Genomic DNA, 21,241 nt, shown 5'->3' with positions numbered 1-21,241 from the left:
CCCGAGCGCCATGCAACCGCACGGCGCTCCGCCCCGCCCACCTGCGCGGAAACCCCACCCACCGGCCGGGCGCCGTCCCGGCCGGCAGCCAATGGGCACCGTGCCGGATAGCGCTGCTCATTGGCTAGACGGCCTGTCGCTCTCTTCGACCGCGGCTATAAATACCCCAGCGTCTCAAAGCCTCCCTCAGTAGCTGTGGTGAGAGCCGGGCTGTCTTCTTGATGCTCCTCGGTCTTCAGCGTGTCCCCTTTTTAGGGCGTGCTTTTAGGGTTTATTGTTCTGAAGGAGTCCCCAAGAAGGCTTAGCTGCCCCAGCGCTTGGTTACTTGTGCCCTGTGGTCAGCTGCAGGAGATCCATCCTGAAATCGGCTCTCCCTAATCACTTCAGGGTCGAGCCCTGGGCCTGCTGTGCAAGGGTGCATCAGTACTCCTGAAAGAGAAGTTGAGCTGAGCAGAACGTTTCTCGAACTGCCTGTCCGTGCCAAGCGAATCACGTGTGTTGGTGGCCCGTGTGATGTGCTTGTTCACCAGCAACAAGAAGTCACAGTCATGAATTTTAACACTGAGCTCATACTGTGCTAATAATTTCCTAGAGCTTGTATCAAGAACTGTTTGAATTAAAGAGCAGCTTGTTGCTCCACACCAGTTAAATGAACCCTCTGTCCTTTGTATCGTTCACAAGCGTGGCTCTGGGGAGGGCGTTCACGTTGCAATGGCACGTGTGCTGCCCAAGAGGCTGTTGGAACAGGTACAGCTCTGGAGGTGTGAAAATGAACTCACTTCCCTCAGGAGGGTCGTTAACCGCTGCGTCCTGCAACCAGTGGCAGCTTTACTCTATGGGTTCGTTATTTAGGGTTGTGATGTTTCTGTTCTGTAAGTAATCCCCTATCTTCAGTGGTTCGTTTCATGTGTTCCAGGAATTTCGTGCATGTTTGGGGGTCTGAAAGCTCCCGTTAAAATCAAATAGCACCCTCAGCTTAGGGCAGGATCCTATCTACGTCACAAGAGCTGTGCTCTTACCGTGTAATGCTGACTGGTTAGCAGTGTTCAATCCTTTTGATTGACTTGATTGCTTCCACTTTTTGTTTTGTTTTGTTTTCCACCTAATTCAGCCAAAGTCTATAGTACACATTTTTACTCTCAGTTAAGGCTCTTATGCTAGGTGCAGTGAGATAGGTCCCCACTAGAATTTTAGAAACTGTGGAAAAATCTTACTAGCTACTCTGTCTGAAGAGTGACATTTAACAAGTCTCCATAGATTATTTTTTTTTTAACCACTGCTTAAACACATTAGAGTATTTTTACACATTCGGGTACCTGCACAGTAGCCCTCAGTGATTTAGCTGGTTTTCTCAAAGCTTGCAAAGAGGGGCCAGTGGCAACTCAGGCACAGCATAAAAAAGCAGCTCAGGAGAAGTTTGCAAGGTCTTGACACCTCGGCTGTTCTGTGATTTTATTCATTGAGTGGTGAAAATTTATTATGTAAATGTGTGCTTTAATCCTCACTTTTATAAAGAAGTGGAATGAAGTGGATTTTTTTTATTGAAAAACAAATTCAGCACAATAACTTTCAAGCAAAAATTAGTGCATGCACATGCTCATGCGCGCACACACACATATGGCAGACTTTCCTGTAGAGATCCCAACAAGCTAAAAACATTAGAGCCACCATTGTTTGCTTCTAATAGATAAGTCTTGCTTAGGGATATGAATTTTTGCATTTCTGTGCTGGAAAAAAAATATGGTTGAGACATTTTCACATAAAAGTACTTTTGTCGGGAGAATTTAGGCTGCTGAAGAAAAGACTGTTACAAGATGAGTTTAATGACAGTGATTTCACAAGGACTGTCTGAGCCTTCCTGCTTTTTGTTCTTTCACTGATTGAACATTTGCATGAGGAAGGTTTTACAGACTGGACTTTGGCAGTGTCCAATTAACTACTAACTTCCCCATACAATAGAGTAAGTGTAATGTGGTTGTTTCTCAGTTGTCTGACATTTTCCCCTGAAGTTAGTTTCCTGAGAAGGAAGGCAAAGTTCAAGACAGAAAAAAAAAATTCAACATTGCCCTCATCTGACCTACTACAGCAATAATCAAATGCCTCTTGGCATATTCCGCTGCTTGATGCATGGAAAAAGTGCACAGTGAAGGAAAATGCTGCAGCTGCCAGAGGAGAGGAGTTGGAGCTGTGTGGCTGACATGCTAAAATGTCGCTTACTTCTGGTGAGGGTGGCAGCTCCCTTTTAGGCCTGAACAATATTTAATCCCAGCAAATTTCCAAATTCTTTCTTCCTGCTGAGTTATTCTCAAAATTGGAGAAGATTAAGCACTTCCAAACACTTTGTATTTAAATGCAAATGTTAAGGTGCAAATGCTGTAACAACCATAATAGGGGAGACTTAGGGGGAGAAATTGTTTAAAAAATATAGGAAATTTAAATACTTAGTGTTCCAGGTTTGGTTGCTAAAAAAAAGACCAAGGAGCTTGCTATTCTATACTAGCAGGGGAAAAAAAAAAAAAAACATCAGAGAGAAATGCATAATCATATTTCAACAGAGGGAATATTTCCTGCTGGGAAATTTTTGCTAAGGTATTACCTAAATGTCAGAGTAAAGACGAAGTAGCAAATGACACTCCAGCCCTGCCGTGATTTCACATATGCTACAGTGACTGTTTCTGGCACACCTGAGCTGCCAACTTCCATAGGGCTGTGCAGTTGTTGTCATTCATCAGACTTGGAGCTCTTTTTATCCATGCACTTTTCCTGACTCAGTCAGAAGCACAACAGCATTGTTGTCCTTGCATTTCACCATGCTCATGTTCTGGCTTTCCCAGGCACTAGAAAAGATGCAAAAAAAGGTAGAGGCTCTTGGCAGTGGCAGCAAAAGTCTTAACGGTTGCTTGGCTGAAAAATGGTCGTCTGAAAATGGTCTGTGTCTCCTGACTGAAAATTGAGTCCTCTCTCAGGAACAGGATTTATTCCCAGCCTGCTACTAACCTTGTTTTTTAACAGAGCAAACACCTTGGGACTCTCTATGCTTCTGCCTCCATTTCCCCTCAGTTTTGCCTTTTTCAACTGTAAGCCTTCATGACCGATTCCTTCTTGCTATACACTAGCTGAGCACCTCACTCAGTGAAGCTGTATTTCTGCTGGGCCTTTGCTACACCCCCATATCAACAATAAAGAGGGGCACAAATATACGGGGTGTGTATCAGGGAAGAATTGGCAATGGTTGCCTGCTGCCCCTGCAGTTGGTCTGTTCCCCAGGCTGTCTCCTGCATAATGTCACATGCCATCCCCACAGCACATGGCTGGTGAAAGGAAAAGCAAACTCCCCTTCAACCACCTTCTTAAACCCGGTGTGTTGAGGAATTGGGCTTTCACTCGCTGTGGAGGTTCTGTCTGAGCCGCAAATGCCTCTGCCATATGCTCAGAGGTGATGAACATTTACATTTATTCATCTCCTTCTGAAGGCAGAGGCTTTTAAATACATTCCTACTATTACATAAACATAAATCTGGAAAATGTGAAGTTCATATTGTGCCAATGTTGCTGACAGTAGCTGAGGTCCAATGCCTGGGTAAAGAACAACCAGATACATTTACTACTGAAGAGAGAGTCCAAGCAAAAGGAAATCCTGTTAAGAATTAAGGATTTTGATTGCCAGTTCATTTTCCACATGCCTGCTTCATGTTATTCTCTCTCCTAATTTTAAAAGATGGAAAATTTTTCAGGGAAGTTTTGAGAACTAGACCTTGTGAATTGGACATCTTCATCATAAGCAAAATACACTGAGAAGATCTCTCCTTTCGCTTACCTTGGAGTAACTTGGTGGTTGGTCCACCGATAGCAGGGAAGCTGCAGTGAAAGGGAAGTCTGAATCAGGCCCTCAGCAAGTATAGGCTTCTGAAAGTACCCTTTCCTAGCAAAAATAAGTACAGGTTCAGACAGCATGAGAAAAGAGTCCAAGTCAACTTACACAGGCAAAAAGTAAGATGTTTTAGAAGGAAGGGCCTCTCAAAATCCAGTGCATTGTCTCATTGGTAGATGAAGCTTTGAGAGAGACTGTGACTCCTGTATAATTCTTATTTTGTGCAGAATTGCTACAAACTATAAAGATTTTCTAGCTCCACCCACTACAAATGCCCAAATACCCACAGTTAAGACTCTAGCATATTCTCCAAAGACATGGAGATTTGTAAAACCTGAGCTAAAAATCTGCAAAAACAATGCAAATCTAAATTTCTGACTGCCAAGAAACACAGACTAAAACTTTTTACTCCAGACTTCCAGCACAGGCTCCACCACCAAAGAATGGGCTGACCACACGTTAGTCTTTGCATTATTTTTGCATTATTTTCTTTGTCTCACCTCTTTTCTTGTCTAGCCCAGCCCAGCACTTTGTCTTTAATCCTCCTTCCCACAGGAAGGTTGGGGTTGTGCAGGACATGGTTCAATCCACTTCATTAAGACCAGATGTTAAAGAGTCAAAACCAAGCACCAAACTGTTGGCTAAAACCCAACTCTGGGGCAAGTAGCTCCCTCCTACTCTTGCCCCGTCACCCAGGAGATGTCTGGTCAGTGGGCATCTCCTCCTCCTCTTTCTTCCACAGCTGACTGAAGGTCAGATCTGGACATCCTGTGAAGACCAAACTGGAATAAAGCAATTGCTGCCACATCTCTTCACTTTATGCTCTGTTTCTGATGAGGGATAATAACCTGCAAAAAGCCATGCTATGGCGAGGGCTCTGCAGACGGAGAAGCAGGGGAAAAGCTTCCCATGCTTTCTTGCACCAACCTGACATCTTTGTAGAAGGGGGAGCACTAGGTAAAGGATGAACTCGGTGCACATTTTCTGCTGCTAGAGATGGCACGGGGCAGGGGATGAAAATTCCCTCACCCGTCAAAAGATGAACCATGGGGTTGGTGGCTACAAGTTAATAGATGGGCCTGTTTACAAGGATGGGGCAGGCTGCCTCTCCATGAGTAACAGTAGCTGTATGACCCTCTGCATGCATTCTTGGAAAACTAACTCCCAGCCAAAACTATATGTTGAACCTGATGCTGGAGACGATGGTCGGGTGAGCATTTGCACTAACTGCAGTCATCGGCTGTGTCCTACCAAGGCTCGAGTCAGCATCACCTCAAGAGACAAAGAGGCATAGCCCTCGCTCTTGTACCTTCCTTGCCCCAGCACCTCCTGCTCTGATCCTGTGCCACTCTCCTGTCTTCCCCTACAGCTTTGCCTTCATAATCCTGTACTAAAATTGTGAAGAAGAACCAGGAATTGTTAAACCAGCTCACGCTGGGGTGAAGGGAAGAAGAAACAGATTCATGAGTGACTTGACAAAGCATGACCTTGCAACTTGTGTCCTTCTAATCATGTCCAGCCCCATCACGTCAGATACGGGTAAAAAGTTCAAATCCTAGGTGAATCCCTAATCATGGTAAGGGGGTTTTGGTCTTCCCGTCAACCTGCCCTTTCTAAACTTTACCTTGAGAAGCGTATTCACTGTGCATGTCATTCCACACCGCAGCAAGGCCATGGACAAGCGGACACAAATCCACTCTGTGGAGGATGAGAGCTGTTGTTTGAACCCAAGGTATGTGCCAAAGTGATTCTGTCAGCCACTGATTTGGGGCAGAGACGGGAGAGGAGGAATCAGAGAATATCTTTACATCCCCTTGCTCAACTTACCTATAGTACATATCATTAACCTTAACTTGTATCACTGGAAGACACAAGTGTCAAGACAATCCCTGTGAACTCTGCAGCGCTGAAAATAATTATCAAAGCCACGCTCCATTTAAACTAGCAGAGCTGTTGCTCTGCTGTAATGAAAAGATCTCATGCTTTGCCCTATGGCAGCAGGGATCCAGGCTGTATTAAGTCATTCTGACCGGCCTTAAAGGCTTTAGTGATGTTTCTTTCATTGGAGCATTATCTTTCTGCCAATTTAGAATCCCATCTCCTCCCCACAAAGCAAACCTATAGTTACCCAAGCAGCAGTAGGAGGATGGTAGATGGCAAGGAAAACATAGATAGGACAGGAGCATTCTTCATGGCCTTTAAAAATAATGAGTGCAATTTCCCACATCTTAGGACTTTTTAGACCAAGGTTTTAGGAAGAAGAGAAATGAACCTCAGTCAGCCAGGAACCCTACCCGTGTATCTGGAATAATGTGTAAATAGCAGCAGGCTCCAACAGGCAACAAAAATGTCAGTAATAACATAAGAGCTCTGGGACTATCAGACAGCTCCATCCCCCAGGAAGGACACTGATGACATATGTTTTTAAATGAAGCAGTGTATTCCTTTCTTCACAGATTCAAAAAAAGCTTTAGATTCCCATGTCCACGTGCAAACTGGGTGTTCAGCCCCCTCTTAATTGCATGCAGATTACTCTCCTGGCATACAAAAGGAAACCAGCAGTTTAAGAGCAATATGTTTATATTGTAATTTATTCCCCAAAAGTACTTTTCAGAATGACAGCTCCTAGTGTGATCCCACATGCTGTGCAACCACGTGGGCAAATGCTAATTCCACCCACCGAACGTGCAGGTAATGAGTGAATGGGACAGGGGTCAGGAACAGACACCAATCAATCAAAGCCATTAAGTACTGCTGGCAGCCAGAGCACACCAAGCAATTAAACTCTTTCTGAAGTTTGTAACATGTCAGTGATGATGAGTTTGATAACTGCAATGGCTGTATCACTAGCATATTGCATGTCATACATACTATTAATGTTATTCCTATCCCAAGAGAAACAGAGAAACAAGGCTGACACATGCAGAGTCCTTTGGTTTTTAAGGTCATTATACCTTAACCCTAGGTTACAGAGTTATGGCACATGTGTACTGACGTGTTCAAAGTCAGGCCTCAGGACGACTCCTATTTATGGATAATTAAACCCTAAAACCATCAAGGGCTGGGTTTTGTCCCTGGCCGCCAGAGCTGAAGGGGGAAAAACGCAACAACAAGGTGGAGAGCATCACATTGGGCACAGGTGAAGTGGTCTTGTGTGGAAAGCAATGTCTTTTCTCCTCATCTCTGCCATGGCGCAGGCTGTCTTGCAGCCCACAGCCCTACCTCTTCCCTCTGCATTTAGGTGAGGTTGCCAGCTGCCAGAGGGTGAACCCAGGGCTGGCCTTGCTCCCCAGGAAGCACAACTTGGATGGTGGGTGGTTCTTGGAGGAAAACATCCCACCTTCTCCTCACAGAACATGGCTGCAGCCTGTGCCCTCAGCCTTACCCTTGTACTCATCCTGTTTCATCAGAACCTGTTTATATTTTTAAATCACAGTAATACCATATCTGCTGCTAATTACAGCCCAACAATACAAACTCAGTGTGCAAACAAGGCCATCATCCAAGTATTGTTTTGCATAACCAGAATGCTAGGGTTGTGAATATTTGCATAATGTTTAATTATTTAGTCAGAACATAAAATTTGTCTTCCTCTCAAAAACATTTTTATGAAATGTCTCAATAATTAAACACCACTATGTTTATTAACAGCAGGGAAGATTCATAAAATGCTTTACTCAGAAACAAGCAAGTAACTACATCTCACTACAGTAATCAAAATACGCTGGTCCGAAGTAAGTCCCCAAGCATGGCAAACACCAGTGTGAACTCCTACGTGCAACCAAGCAGAATACGATTAAAAGTGTAACAGTTCAGCGGCTGTACCTTGGAGGGGTCAGGGAGCCAGAATTCGATAGCTTAATTCACTCATTAATCAATATATATACCATTTTGAGAAGACTGCTTCAATTCTATTGAGTCAGCTGAAGTGAGCCTGTTGTCTATGAAAGGTAAAATTTGGGGTCAGCTGGAGGCCTGCATGTAGTCCCACAGTCTGGGGAAGGCATCTGCAGGCTTCAGCTCCTGCACGCTGCCCGTTGGAAGGCAGCGGGACCTGCGCACCGGGTGACTGGCCCGTGTTTGCACCCTTTGTGTGGGACCTGGGAGCAGGTGGGTTCTTCATGGGGTTCCTCTAGGCAACTGCCTAACAGGCTGAAAAAAAGTAAAACAGGGGCACCTAATAAAAACATCTGCCTTGACGGCACAGGAAAGGAGTTCCTTTTGCAGCATTTCTGCACCATTGCTTGCTGATAGAGAAGAGGGGTCAGCTCCAACCTCAGTTATTTTGGTGTGTAAATAGAAAAATTCCCCTGAAATGAAAGGTCAGAGACTGGGCTGAAGTTGCTGAATGTGTTGGGGGTGTCCCAGCACCAGGCAAGACCCAGAGGTTCTTTTAAGCAAGTAAACTCACAGGCTGCTGAGGAAGAGACAGACACTGGCTGTGACACAGTAGACACCAGTTTGCTCAAAATAGCTTCTGTGCGCAAGTCTAAAAGCTCCAAATTGTACTAAGTTGTTTGAAGGGAAGGCAGAATTCAGGACCAGAATTGTTTCTTGTTGAAGGAGTAATCATGCACTAAATCAGGAGGAAGAATGCCTTATGTCCTGGGAACAAGCATTCACCTCTAAAATCCAGTATTTTAATAATTTGACCTTATTAGCTTACATATAAGAGAAGCATAGAATTAAAAGGTTATTTTATTTAGGCAAGATGGAGATTTTTATTGTGTCTTTTAAATTCAGCTTTGTACTTCAGTTGTATTTCAATAACATTATGCAAGAAATTAAGCTTGTGTCCTTCTGCCCTCTCCAAAACTCGTCTGTTACTTGCTAACAATGATTCCAAGTTACTCAAGCCAGTTTCTGACACATGCATATAGTTAAAAGGCTCCCTTTTTGTCCATCAGTTACATAAAAGCAGCCAAGGAAACCACCTCTTCTCCTCCCATATCCTTGGCGTAACTTCTAAGATGCAGCCTGAGCGTTAGAGTTTTGCAGCACTGTGCCGGGGGATCGTGTCAGACAGGAGCTGGTGAGGGTACAGCTTACTTTGGTAGGTAGATTTGAGGAGCTGTTTGTGCAATGGCGTAAAGCAAATGGGGAAACCAGCACAAATCTACCTGTTTGAATAACCACCCTCCGCTTTCCCCGCATGAAAATGTAAGCCCGCATAAACAGGCTCTGACAGCAAATGCTGCCTTTTTCCTAAGCCAAAGCAAAACCCTCTTCCCCATCCTGCTTTAGGGAAGTAGGTCACCATAAAATCTGCATCCCCCATCTCCTGTCCACGATCACAAGGTAAGATAAACTATATCCTCACATTAATCAGGGAAATTGTGGCGTGAAAAGGCAATTCAAAAGCTCAGTGTCTCTCTGGAGAGCAGCTGACAGTGTGACCCACCATCAAAAGTGCCTTGCAACCCACTGCCCCAGGCTGCTTGTGCCCTGCTCCCTGCTGACGGACCGAGCTCAGCAGCTGGATCTGGTGATGAAGAAACGCAGCCACTGCGGGCTGCTTCAGCGCACCGGGAAAACAAACTGAAAATCACAGAGGAGGAGGAGGAAGCAGCAAAGAAACCGGGCACTAGGAATTCCCTGCTGAGCAGGAGAGGTTGCCTCTGTTATCTCTAGCTCCAACTTCTTTGCTTTGCTTTTCTTCCTTCCGAGACTGTAACACCGCAGTACGCAGACTGTGCCCACCAAATTACCGTGCCGCATGAAAGCACATGCAGCTCATTGAATCCACGGTGAACGCACACTCATGTGCATGTTGCACACCCGTTAGTAAATGTGAATTTATGGTCCCCTTGTGCTTCTATGCCACCTTTATGCAGAGGTCTGATAACACGTGGTCCAGCGTGACGGCTGCCAGCCGGGGTTCATGCGGCATCGTGTGGTGTACGGCTTGCAGCGTGCCGGCAGGGCCTTGCCTTCATTGCCCCTTGTGTTTCCCAGCGGGTTCTGTGGAGCTGGATTTACTGCGTCATTGAACCACCCCATAGCCCGGGGGTTTGAAAGAGCGTATGGGCGAGCTTTGCAATGCCACGAAGCTGGAGTGCGGGGAGTGACATGTGCCACAGCTCCTCTTACTTAGGAGTCTTTTTTTTTTGTGTGTGGTTCAAAGTAAAGGCATGAACCAAACAAAAGGCTTCATTAAGCAAAAAGCAATCCCTTTTGCATACTGGAGATGAGTGCTGCAGGAAGAGGCAAAGGAGTTAAAAGAAGTCAACCCTTGTTTAAAGGAGTGGCCAGATGGGGAAGATGATGTCTGTTTTACCTGGACAGGCTCAGGGCCTTATTCTTCTACCTTGTCTGCAGGCAGCCTGCCCATCAAAATTATCTCTGGTGCTGAGTGCAGAGAGGACGAGCCAACAGCTTATTACAAGTCTCTGTTATTTCTGCTGAGAAAGGTGGCTTTTATTCTCCTGAAGGGTTATTAACTGAATCCTCCTCTTGTCATAACTCTGGGTGTTTTCCTCTGCTCTTTCTAGACAGTTCTCCTTGGTTCTTTGATGTAGGCAATGGTTTGAAGGGTTTACTGATAGTCTTGTTAAATTTGGGGTAGGAGGAATAAAAATAATGTGGGAATAGGATTTCTTTGGGAGACACGATCGTCAGAGCATGACTTTGGTACAAACTTGACTCTGCAGTTCAGCGGCCTCCTGACGTGGTGTTGAAATCTTTACAGCACCTTGGGCTGTCCCTCGCACAGATAGTCCCGTGACTGGAGTTAGAGCCCAGAGACAAGGAAATACTGCTGCTTCACCTCAACACGGTCTGATGCTAACTGCTGGTTGGGGCAGGCAGCACAGGTGGCAATAGGAGGGTCTTGCCGGATTCCTCTGCCTCCTCGCTATCTCTGATGGGGCCATGCTCTTCCACAGTCTGGCCCAAGAGCAGCACAGGCAGCCTGGTTATCTTGTCCTCTTGGAGCTGCTGGGATGGGTGACGAGTGACAGTGTGGAAGCCATGCACCGGTAATCATCACAGGACCCATTGGTGCAAAGTGCCATTTTCCAGTAGACAGTGAACAGAGATGTCTTTCTTTTCCTTTTTTTATTAAAATGTTTCTCAGGCAGAGTTGACTTTCAAAGGCAGTGTAATAAATTACATGTCAGTTCTAAACTTTAGAGATCAAACCGTATTTGGGAAAAAAATGACAGTGAGTTAAGATACCACGGTACCTGGCTCAGTGTCCTTGAATAGGCTTCAGTGGAGTTATGAACCTGCAACATATACCATATCATATGCAAATAAGTAAATAAACAAAGCAAAAAGAAATCAACAATGAAAGTACTCAATGTGAAAGTGTGTGAGATGGAAGGAAGGAAAATTGTCCTCTATTGCTTTACTTCAGTAAAACCTTACACACTCTTAGCTGCATTCCTAAGTTCTTAAGAGAGCGATTTGGCATCCCAGTGAGGAAGATATAGTTCAACGTTTTCCTGAATGACCTCCATTTAAGCTGCCTTAGGTGAGCTAGAGAGGTTTTCTTCTGGGAATGCAGCCAGTGTACATAGAGAATTAGAATCTGCAGCAAAGGTGCTGCAAGACACTGGAAAGGAAGAAGATCTGAATGGGCTATGAATACGTGTTCCATCAGTCTCCAGCTTCAAAGTATAACATGATGCAGAGAATTATCTGGGAGCAATAATTGTAAAAATCTTCACATGGTATTTATTTTGTGAAGTCAGACAATAAAAGATCCCACGCTATAAAACTCAGCGGTTCCTGTTGCTTCTTTACCATCTTGGCGAACATTGGGAGTATGTGAGCCTGAAACCTGTGCCCACTTGGAACTGAAATGCCATCTCCTACAAGAGCTAATCCCGTGCAGTCACTCTGTGCTGGATCACACAAGGTTACGTTCCCCCCCCTGGGGTGTTATGAGACATGCAGCACTGCCCAGTGTTCACAAATGGCTTTTTTTTTTTGACTCTGTAACAGTACAAAAGTTATATTCTAACCACAAACAAAAAATCCTGTAATTAAACCTTTGTTACCCACAGCAGAATGTTCATCAAGTATACAAAGCAAACATTTTGGCAAGTTTATTATGCTCCTTGAGACTAAGAGGGAATTAATGGCATTGCAAAATTACAGCAAGCTGCTTGCTAGGCTGCTGCTGGATATTTTCACTAGCAACAAGATTTTATATTCCTCCTCACCTTGAAAAAAAAGTAACAGATTTAGTAAACATTTTTACTGTCAAAGGTAACACAGTGCAAAACATCATATCAAAGTAAAAGGCCAGAGGGATATTTTGGCCTTAAAAATTTATTACACTTTGCTGTATATTAAAATAATTTAGTTGTAATTTTTTACTTAAAATTACTAAACATTAGGAGGTAGCTAATTAGGATAATCCAACTAGTAAATTGCATAAGTCACCAAACCTAGAATTTTTGTGCTGAAAGACACCTGATATGTGATTTCATTTGCATTGTGCATGGTCCTTCACTGCTGGGAAGGACAACTGCTTGCAGACTGTCACCTTCCTTGTTAAACGGAAAGCCAAAGATGTCTCACGAAGCACTTCTGGGAGAGGAAACTCTTCCATTTTTCAAATCCGTTTTGTTGTTGTTGTTTGACTGTAATTCAAACTATGTTAGTTTATGTGCATGAGTCACGAACAAAGGGTGAATTTTTACATTTTATGTCCCTGTTAGATGTTATACACCAACAATATATATTGCAGCTGCCTGAGCAAAATGGATCAGCCTGAGTCAGTCATATTGCTTCTCAGCTGGAAAAGTACAATGACGTCCTTAGGAAAGCTGATCAGATCTGAAAGGCTCTTCTGGTGGTATCGAGTGTGAAACATAAATCACTGTTCATACAGAGAAGAAAAATATATTTGTATTTGTATCTTTCCATTGCCACAAACGAGCCATTTGACCAAAGAAGAATACACAGGCTCTAAAACTATTTTCTGCCTGCCTATTGACAAGATAGCTGGAGCAAGACCTACTTACATGACCCTTCAACTTAGAATGAAGAAATCTGGGTACAGACCAACGCCCTGAGAAAATAAAAATTCCCCTAGCCGTCCGATCAGATGTCCAGGTAGCCAATTGTCTTCTCTTGCACAAAGGGCCATTGGCAGTGGTGGGAGAATATGAAAAAGACAAGTCCACCAGCTACTCCACCTCCCAAAGCCTTTCCCAAGACAAGGCCCCGGCTTTCATGTTGAGCAGCACTTGATGGATTTTGTCTTCCACTGATTGTTTAGCTGCCTTTTGAAGTCAGCTAAACCTTTGGTGTCTACAATTTCCTATGGCAATCAGTTCCAGTGTAATTATGCATTGCCTGAAATGAAGCACATCATGTTACTGCTTCTCCAAAGCACATTTTGAGATACTTGAATTCCTCCATAATTATGGCAGAATTGGTCAAGATCCTGAGTTTGTTTCATGTAGGCCTGAGCAGCCTGTGGGGCTGCAGACCCATTCCCTTGGAGGTTGGGTGAAGGTTGCTCATGGGCTCGTAGGGATCCACAAAGCTGGTTGTCGCCACTCATGGCAGTCATTTGCACCCACTCAGCGCTAAAAACCAAAAGTGAGTTGAGACAGAGAAAGCCCTAAGGCAGCAATACCTGGACCACACCGTAGTCAATGGCAGAGCGCAGGCTGACGTCCACCCCACGCTTCCTGCCGCAGCATGCTCCCAAATTCAGATCCCACATGCCGCATGAGGAGTAGGGCTGCACTCTGTTAAGAGCTGGCCGCCCCCTCACTTCCTCTCCTTGACATGTCTGCAAAATGATGGGGCTTGGTCTTGAGATTGTGAAGGTTTTGCCATGATACCTTTGCCTTCCGTCGCTGTTATTCCTGAGCATCCATCTATGAAAACAGGAGATAGTCCAAGAGGTTTGTACTCTTCCCCACACAGCTGCACAGGTCATGCTCCCAGAATTCAGTCACGGTTCAACACTGTTTTAATCATTTTAAAGAGGGAAAGAATTGTAAGGAGACAGACCGTACCTTTAACTACATTTCCTGAAAACACTCTGCTCTTTGCATGGTGTGGCAATAATTAGAGAATACAAATTTGGTCCTTTTTTATATATTATATTCCTTTAATACAGAAACTGGTTTTTTTCAAGATTGCTACAAAAAGTAACAGCATATCTTAAAATTACACTTTATGCTAATTAGTTATTTATTACAGAAAGGCTGTTTTGGAGAGAGGGAGTTAAGATGGGTTTTATTGTATCTGAAAAACGTATCTATTTCTACTGTAGGCCCTAGCGTATAATTTGAATAAAAAAAAAAAATATCACTTGAGATTAAGGACTGTGCATGCTTGCTCATGGGGAAGCAAGGTGAATGTTGTTTGCACAACCAACCTTCGGGCGATTGAGCCCAAGGTTGCATGTCCCGTAATTAAGTTACTATTTCTGTTGTGGATCTGTTTAACAGAGACTCATCTTGCCATTTCTGATTTCAGCAGGCATGCCAACACTGCCTTTTGTGATCTGCATAAAGGAGAAAACCCTGGGACAGCTGGCAGAAACCCGTTTGTGTTGGGCCCACTGACAGCTGGTGTGATGGGCTGGAGCAGGTCCATGCAGCGGCTGCGTCAAGCCTTCAGCAGCCACGCAGGCTGATTTCAGCAGCGATGTAGGCTGACTGGCTTTATCCAAAGGCTTTGACAAATATAAAACTTGTTTTTCTTCCTCCTATTTTTGACGATGCAAGACAACCCGTCCGAAAACAGTTATCAGTGTCTTGGATATTCACATGTTCCAATGCCCTGTTTCTTTATTCATTACAAAATGCAGTTGTCATTACTGAGGGAGCTCAGGTTTTCCTCCCCACCTCCTTAGAGAAGGCAAGATTTTGAAACTGCAAATGCAGGTGTTAGGAAATCCTAGGTTTCCTAAAGTCTCCCTACATTTTTCCAAAAAGAATGTTAATGCCACAAGAAAAACAGAATCACAAATATAAACATAAAAAACCTAGGGAGCGCAGTGCGAAGGTAGTACTTCACACATACACAAAGTAAAATGCTTGCCTTAGCAGTAGGGCATTTAGTTTCAAAGCAATTCCCTAACGGGGTTTGTCGTTTGCTTCTTCAGCTCAGAGGGAGGTCTTAAAATATATTCAGAGTGATTTTGGTCAATCAGCAGCAATGATTTCTCTTGTCAATCTTGTTAAACAGGTGAAGGTGAAGAGCCTTCATAAGTGGGAGTCCCAAACTGGTGGGGGAGACTCAGGCTGATGAGCCTGAGAATTTTATATAAAGTTAGTAAAGTACAGAGATGCTATACATTACTGGTTTTTAATGAGAATAATTAAGATTATGTAGGGGATGATACGTGAAGCTGACGCCGCAATGAAGTTCACAGTCTTTCCCAGCATTTCAGTTTGGACTCTAGCTCAAGGCTTTTCAGTTCTTATTTTTTAACTAAATTCATATTGTCTGTTGCTACTAATCCTAGCCTCCTAATTGAGAATGATGATTTCACATAAAGGAAAGCCAGTTGCAACCAGATAAATTCAGGTAGAAAAGCAACTGTGAATGCATTGATGAGCTTCCCACTGCAGTTCAGTTTCCTTAGTGCTCGCCTGCTTGCAAACACTGTGCAACCAAGGTTGCTCACAGAAGGAGCTGAGGAATTTTTATTCGTGGTCACGCATAAATGTGTGTCTTTGTGCCTCATGAAATGTCACCTAAGCCCAGAAACTGGACCACTTGGCTCAGCTAGGCAAACACGCAGCTCAAGCAACACATTTTAATGGAGTACTTACTAGCAGCTATTCATGAAAACCTCCATGGGCCAAACAGCTTTGACAGAAAGAGTGTCAGGCAATTCCAGTGAAACGCATCAACAGAATCAGGATATTAGTGCACAATTTATAAATGTAAACAGAGAAAACCATGACAAATAGAAGTTTCTAGCAACAACAGAAGTTCAGCAAAGTTTAGCAAAGATCCTGTTTTGATGCAACTGTCATTAAAAGCAGAAAACGTAGGAAATACATGCGGCAATAGTTTTATTTTCCAAAGTGTAAGTATGTCCTTAGCATTATTTAAGTAATCCGTTGCCATTGCGATCCTGATTGCTACAAAGTTGAAGGTAAACGTTTTGACTGCATCTATTGCACACTTTCTCCACAGCTGTATAATAAAACCCTTCTCCAGTATCAAGAGATTCTTCACTGTGATTAGCTGATCTGTAGAAGTTCAGTTAAGTAGCTGATGTAATTATGAAAGATGCCATTTGCTTGCATCGTTCTATTTTATAATCTGTGGCATATCACTCCAAGCTTGCGATTTCTTTTTGGCCAGTTCCATCCATGATGGCTGATCTGGAGCAGCATTACTGGCTTTCTTCAAGTGGCTTATTTCCTCTTTATCCACCAGTGGTGGTGATGGAGCTACTGTGAATAAAACACATGGACATGTTACGTTCGCTTGCTGTCCAGCTATACACCCTAGCTCTTTCATTAAAAACTTTCTGTGCCCTGCTCTAAGGTAGAAAATCTTTACATTTCACATGGAAGCTTCTTCTGCAATACGTTATTGAGGAAATAACCATTCTGTGCTCAAAAGAATGCAATGTTTTTCTGAACACTGATCTCTTTAGTCCCTAAATTTACCAAAACCAACATGATGACCTGCATTCCTTGCTGTGCCCTGTTAACACCCAAGCCAAAGAAGAAAGAGTCTTTTCATTAGCAAGAGCATTCATTTGCGACTTCCTCCTTTACCTAGCCCCCAAGTCACAGGAATTTTATTATCTTCAAAACTGCTAACCTTCTTTCAAATTTGAATTTACTAAAAAGATTCAAAGTTATTGTGGGAGGACTGATGGGCAGAGAGTTTGTGATGACATCATTCCAGCTTGCTGAGGAAACCACATTAAAACTGAACGTGACTGAAAATAATTTTGCATGCATTTTACACTTTACACTGGGATAGTGCATTTGGGACCCAGTCCTGTGAAATGGCCTAGCGCTCTTGATTTGCATTTCTTTCAACACAAGTTTTGACTACTCTGTAATCAAATTGGTCAAAAGAATATGCCATCAAATAAAACCCCAGATATGAGCACTGAGAAAACAATTTGCCCTTGCTGATGTGGGGCTGGGGAAGAAGTTACGACCTAGACCCTATTCCTTTTCCAGCATACTCAAGCAGGATTTCTTCTGACAAGGTTGTGAGATAACAGCCTACATTTTAAGCATTTTATTTCCTACCAGGGACACAATGTGACAGTGAATTGGTTCTCAGCAGCAGCTCCTTCACTTCAGACTTTGTCTCTTTCCTCTGTTCTTCAGAAGTGGTTTTAGGTGCCAAGTGTGAAGGTTTGCTCCATTGCTGCTTCACTGACCCCTAGGCACAGAGAGGGATAAAACCCAGGTAATGCAGAGAGAATGAGACCAGTTTGGAAGAGCAAAGGGAGTGGATGCAGTGCCTGTCATGGTCCAAAGACCACATGTGCTCATCATAAACTGGTCCCAGTCCTCTCACTTGAGCTGATGATCCCTGTTCAGAAAGCTCCAGTGGTTTCACGCTAGCATCCGTGATACTCTACAAATTAAAACTATGCCTCTGTATCTCTTATTCAAAATGGTATCTATGAATAGGTTATTATAGTCTTCAATGCAAAATGTATTTCAAGCCCTTTGCATACCTCTACTAACATATATAGGATTTGGAAACAGCCTTGTTCTCTCATGTTTCCCTTCTACCTCCCAAATTTTGTGGGTTAGGGCACTGTATTTTTGGACAGTTGATGGTAAATGGATTTTCCATAAAAAAGAAATTGAACACATCCTCCCATGGGTTTTCTTGCCAGTATCAAAAACTACCCTGAAGCGATACTGCCTGGTGCCATGTGGGAGAAGGAGAAAGTGGGAGTAGTACAGTGGCACCCAGCCTCACATGCTGCAGTCAGGAGCATCTTGACATGTTTCTGTTAGCTGATACAGGGAAATAAAATGCATGGCATGAATTCCTATTCTGACACAGAAACTGTATTTTGGGATCATTTAAACCCTTGGTGTTTTAAGTGATATGACAATGTTGAACATTATTGCAGTTCATAATCTTCCCTAGACATTTTATTAGGTATTATTTCTTGTTAATCTAACCATTGCTATTTTTCATCATCTAGAGATCTTCTGTTATTCCAGGATATAATACAGCTATCTGGGTTTCTAACAGTACCACCTGAAGCAAGAAAGTAGGCCATTTGCACTGGGAATGCTATACTGGTGTAGGACACACATGCTCCTGCATCAGTGCAGGGTTCTTACTGTGCCAGAGGTGATACAGGCAGCACTTGCACGCTGCTGTCTCCGTGAGCTAGCCCAGTACCAGGGAAGCCTTGCTAATATTCTGGATTAATGCCAAGCGCTTCTGCTGGCACACTTTTGTCATCTGGGAAGATTACTTCCTACAGGCATCACCCTCTTTTGCATGGGATCTTTGAAGAGGCAGAGTCAGCCCATATTCCATGGCACCACATGGCTGTCTGAGTTATCCATATACACAGAACCAGAATTTATATCTTGGCACTGTCTGCAAGTGCAAAAGTTATTTTTATCCTATTTCACTTCTCGAGGCTCTAAAAATTGTTACCTAGGAGCTTCTGGGACCGAGCTGTTCATTCAGTGTTAAATCAGTCAGGCGGTATAAGAGGTTCAATGAAATGCTGTGCTTAGAAGGATAGTTAACAAGAATGTATTCCCTCTGTATTGAGAGAGATCTGAGACTGTACAATTTAGCACCTCATCCTGGGTATTTTAGCATGTACACACATTAGATCGGGTAAGTAAGTATTGGGCACCCACGAAATTTTACACATCTCACATAGTTCCAGGATTTCTTGGAGATATAAAATCACGTATCTGAACAATCAGAGAACTCTGAATCTGTAACACATTTCTGAGAGCAGTGTCTTTCTTACTTATGAGTATACTCATTAAGCATCTGTAATCATTACGGCATGACTGGTAATAGAGCAGTAGATCCAAAGAATACTACAGGAAGGTGATATGAAAGCATCACAAATTTGTACCCTAAGTACCTCTGTTCGTTCTTTCTCTTTATTTTGTTTCTCTGTATCTGACTTAACATCCAGAGCTGCAAGTCTTTCTCTGTCGAGTTCCTGCTCCTGCTGCACGACCCTCTGCTTTTGCCTCGCTATGGAAATCCAGGCTGGTTCTGCAGGAGTGTCAGGATCTCTTCCGGAGTCTCCAGCAGCCACGGGGGAAGGCACACTTCTCTCTGTTGACAGATTATTTATGTACATGGTTATATGAAAGAGAATTGTAATTAGCTTCAGCTTGCACTTGCTCGATATACTGATTGGTCCCAGGATGTGTGATCAGCCTGGGTAAATAGGAATTCTGTTTAGTTTGTTCTCCAGAGAGCAATCTTCCTGTGCTCCCTGTTTTAAGTTACTGTTCTACTGGTGAAAAATGCTTTGCATCTTTGTTCGGCTAGAGTCGCAGTGTCACTGCCCTCACGTGAGGGAGATGCAGAAACACGAATCAAGCTTCATTAATCTACCTGTTTTCCAAGGTGTCCCCTTCTACCCCCTCCTCCCATCTGCTTCGTGGCCTCTTAGAGACAAGCAGCAGCCGATTCCAAGCTGGACACAGCTGGACCGTGGCGTGGCAAAGGCAACCCCCTCCCCGCTGCGGCTGCCCTCGGCTGCTGCTCTTCCCAGGCCCATGCAGCAGCAGCTGATGCCTTACTCTGGTTCCTGCCTTCCTTCCACCCCTTTAGGAGCAGCCTCTGTCATGCAGCCCCTTGGTGCCCACAGGTGCTGTGGGTGACTGAGCACAACAGTCTGTGGCGTCTGATCACACAGAAATAGTGCTAAACCCACAAGGTTAATTTACGGTCTTTTGACGTGAGGTTTACTTTGAGTTATCCCTGCTGATGCTGGCCGTGTTCTCCACTGGGGCCAGTCACATTCATCATGCTCTACCAGAACTGAGATTTCAGTGAGACAAGAAAATAAAAGCACTTCCTAGAGTAAAGGGTCAAAAGTGCTACCCTGCTGTCCTCACAACTGCTACCCAGGGATGAGCAGTATCCAGAGGTATGGGGAAGTGAAATACCCCCTATTCAAATATTCTGTGAAGGGAAATCCCGTCTATGCACTGAGCAGAACTGGATGAAGAGAAGAGCCTCAGCTCCTCCGTTGGCTGCAGCCCCCAGGTTCTCCACTTCATTGGCTGATGCTGCACCCAAAATTCAGTTTTTCAACTAATGTGGAGCATTTGCATGGTTTAAAAAAAGGACCAAGAACAGTACTAACACCCTTAGAGCCATGTTAGAGCCATAAGAAAAGACGATTTAACTTTTCCCAGCCATTTCTGGCCACTAATGTGTACCCAAATTTATGGAAGGCTATTTCAGAGTAGAAGTTAAGCTTCTCATCCTCAAATCACACATTGTCCTGCCCCTAGGAAAAGTTTGTTACCTAGTCAGCATCCTGTTCAGGGACCCAGGAGGAGGCAGGCCCAGCTGGGAAGCATTACTGCCCCAAAGTCCCTCGGGGCTCAGCTGCTGTTCTGGCGTAGAGCTGGGCCACCCAGCACAGGACCCCATGGAGCTGTCAGACGCATTTCTGGAGGGCTACAGTCTAATTTAGGGGAACGTGGCCCAGATCAGGAAAGCAGGCAAACGTCTCTGAAGGCACATTTGAGATGCCTCATAAAGGCATAGGAGATGAAAGGGATGATGCTCTCCCAAGAGCTGGAGTCTGCAAACTCAGGCACATTATGAAAGCCCACAAACTTTCTTTGCTTGGGGATTTTCTCAAGTCACTGTTGTACCTCATCAGAGACGGACTAGTTACTTGAGCAAGAAAATATTGTAAAACCTATGTCAGCTAAAATCCACAAAAAGAGAAAGCACAAGTTTTGCTTTAAGGCCAAAGCAAGATGTTTTGCCAGCTGATGCCTGCATTTCCCTTCACATTCACCTCATGTGATCTTGCAGGGAAACCTCTGAAAGAAACAAGCCAGAAAGTCCAGCTGTGCAAATGCAGCATAGATAAAGCAGAGCCCTTAGATGCTGAACGAGCTTCCCTCCCTCCTGCACAGCAAGCTACTTCAATTCTCTGCGTCCTACCTACACCCCATCTTTCTATGCCAACAGCTGTTTCTCCCATAATCTTCTTCCCTTCTTTTCGCTGGCTGCCCTCACTTCATTTTGTCTAATTTTAAAGAATGATAGAGAATAAGGCTGGGAGCCATCCCACAATGTCATCTAGTCTATCCTTCAGCTGCAAAGCAAGAATCAGTTACAAGATCAATTTCACATGTTTCCTGACAAATATGTATCATCTAGCCTGTTCTTAAAACCCTGCAAAGACAGGACAGATCTCAGACTCTCCCTAGA

At 44.0% G+C, this 21,241-nt stretch overlaps 1 protein-coding gene across 1 annotated transcript in view; it reads right to left on the bottom strand.

Annotated features, from left to right (window-relative positions):
* Positions 1-14,114: 14,114 nt before the first annotated feature.
* CRACDL (CRACD like) overlaps positions 14,115-21,241 on the bottom strand; it is a 67,180-nt gene continuing 60,053 nt past the window's right edge. Inside the window, exons 9-11 of the mRNA XM_049834468.1 lie at positions 18,912-19,111; positions 17,077-17,212; positions 14,115-16,257 (exon numbers count right to left, since the gene is read on the bottom strand). Coding sequence (XP_049690425.1) covers positions 16,112-16,257; positions 17,077-17,212; positions 18,912-19,111 — 482 coding nt within the window. The 3' untranslated portion in view covers positions 14,115-16,111. The remainder of the gene's footprint in view (positions 16,258-17,076; positions 17,213-18,911; positions 19,112-21,241) is intronic.

Source organism: Accipiter gentilis, chromosome 31, assembly GCF_929443795.1.
Source record: "Accipiter gentilis chromosome 31, bAccGen1.1, whole genome shotgun sequence".
Lineage (NCBI taxonomy): Eukaryota > Metazoa > Chordata > Aves > Accipitriformes > Accipitridae > Astur > Astur gentilis.
Note: the sequence above shows the minus strand (reverse complement) of the source record. Positions and strands in the feature narration are given on the sequence as shown.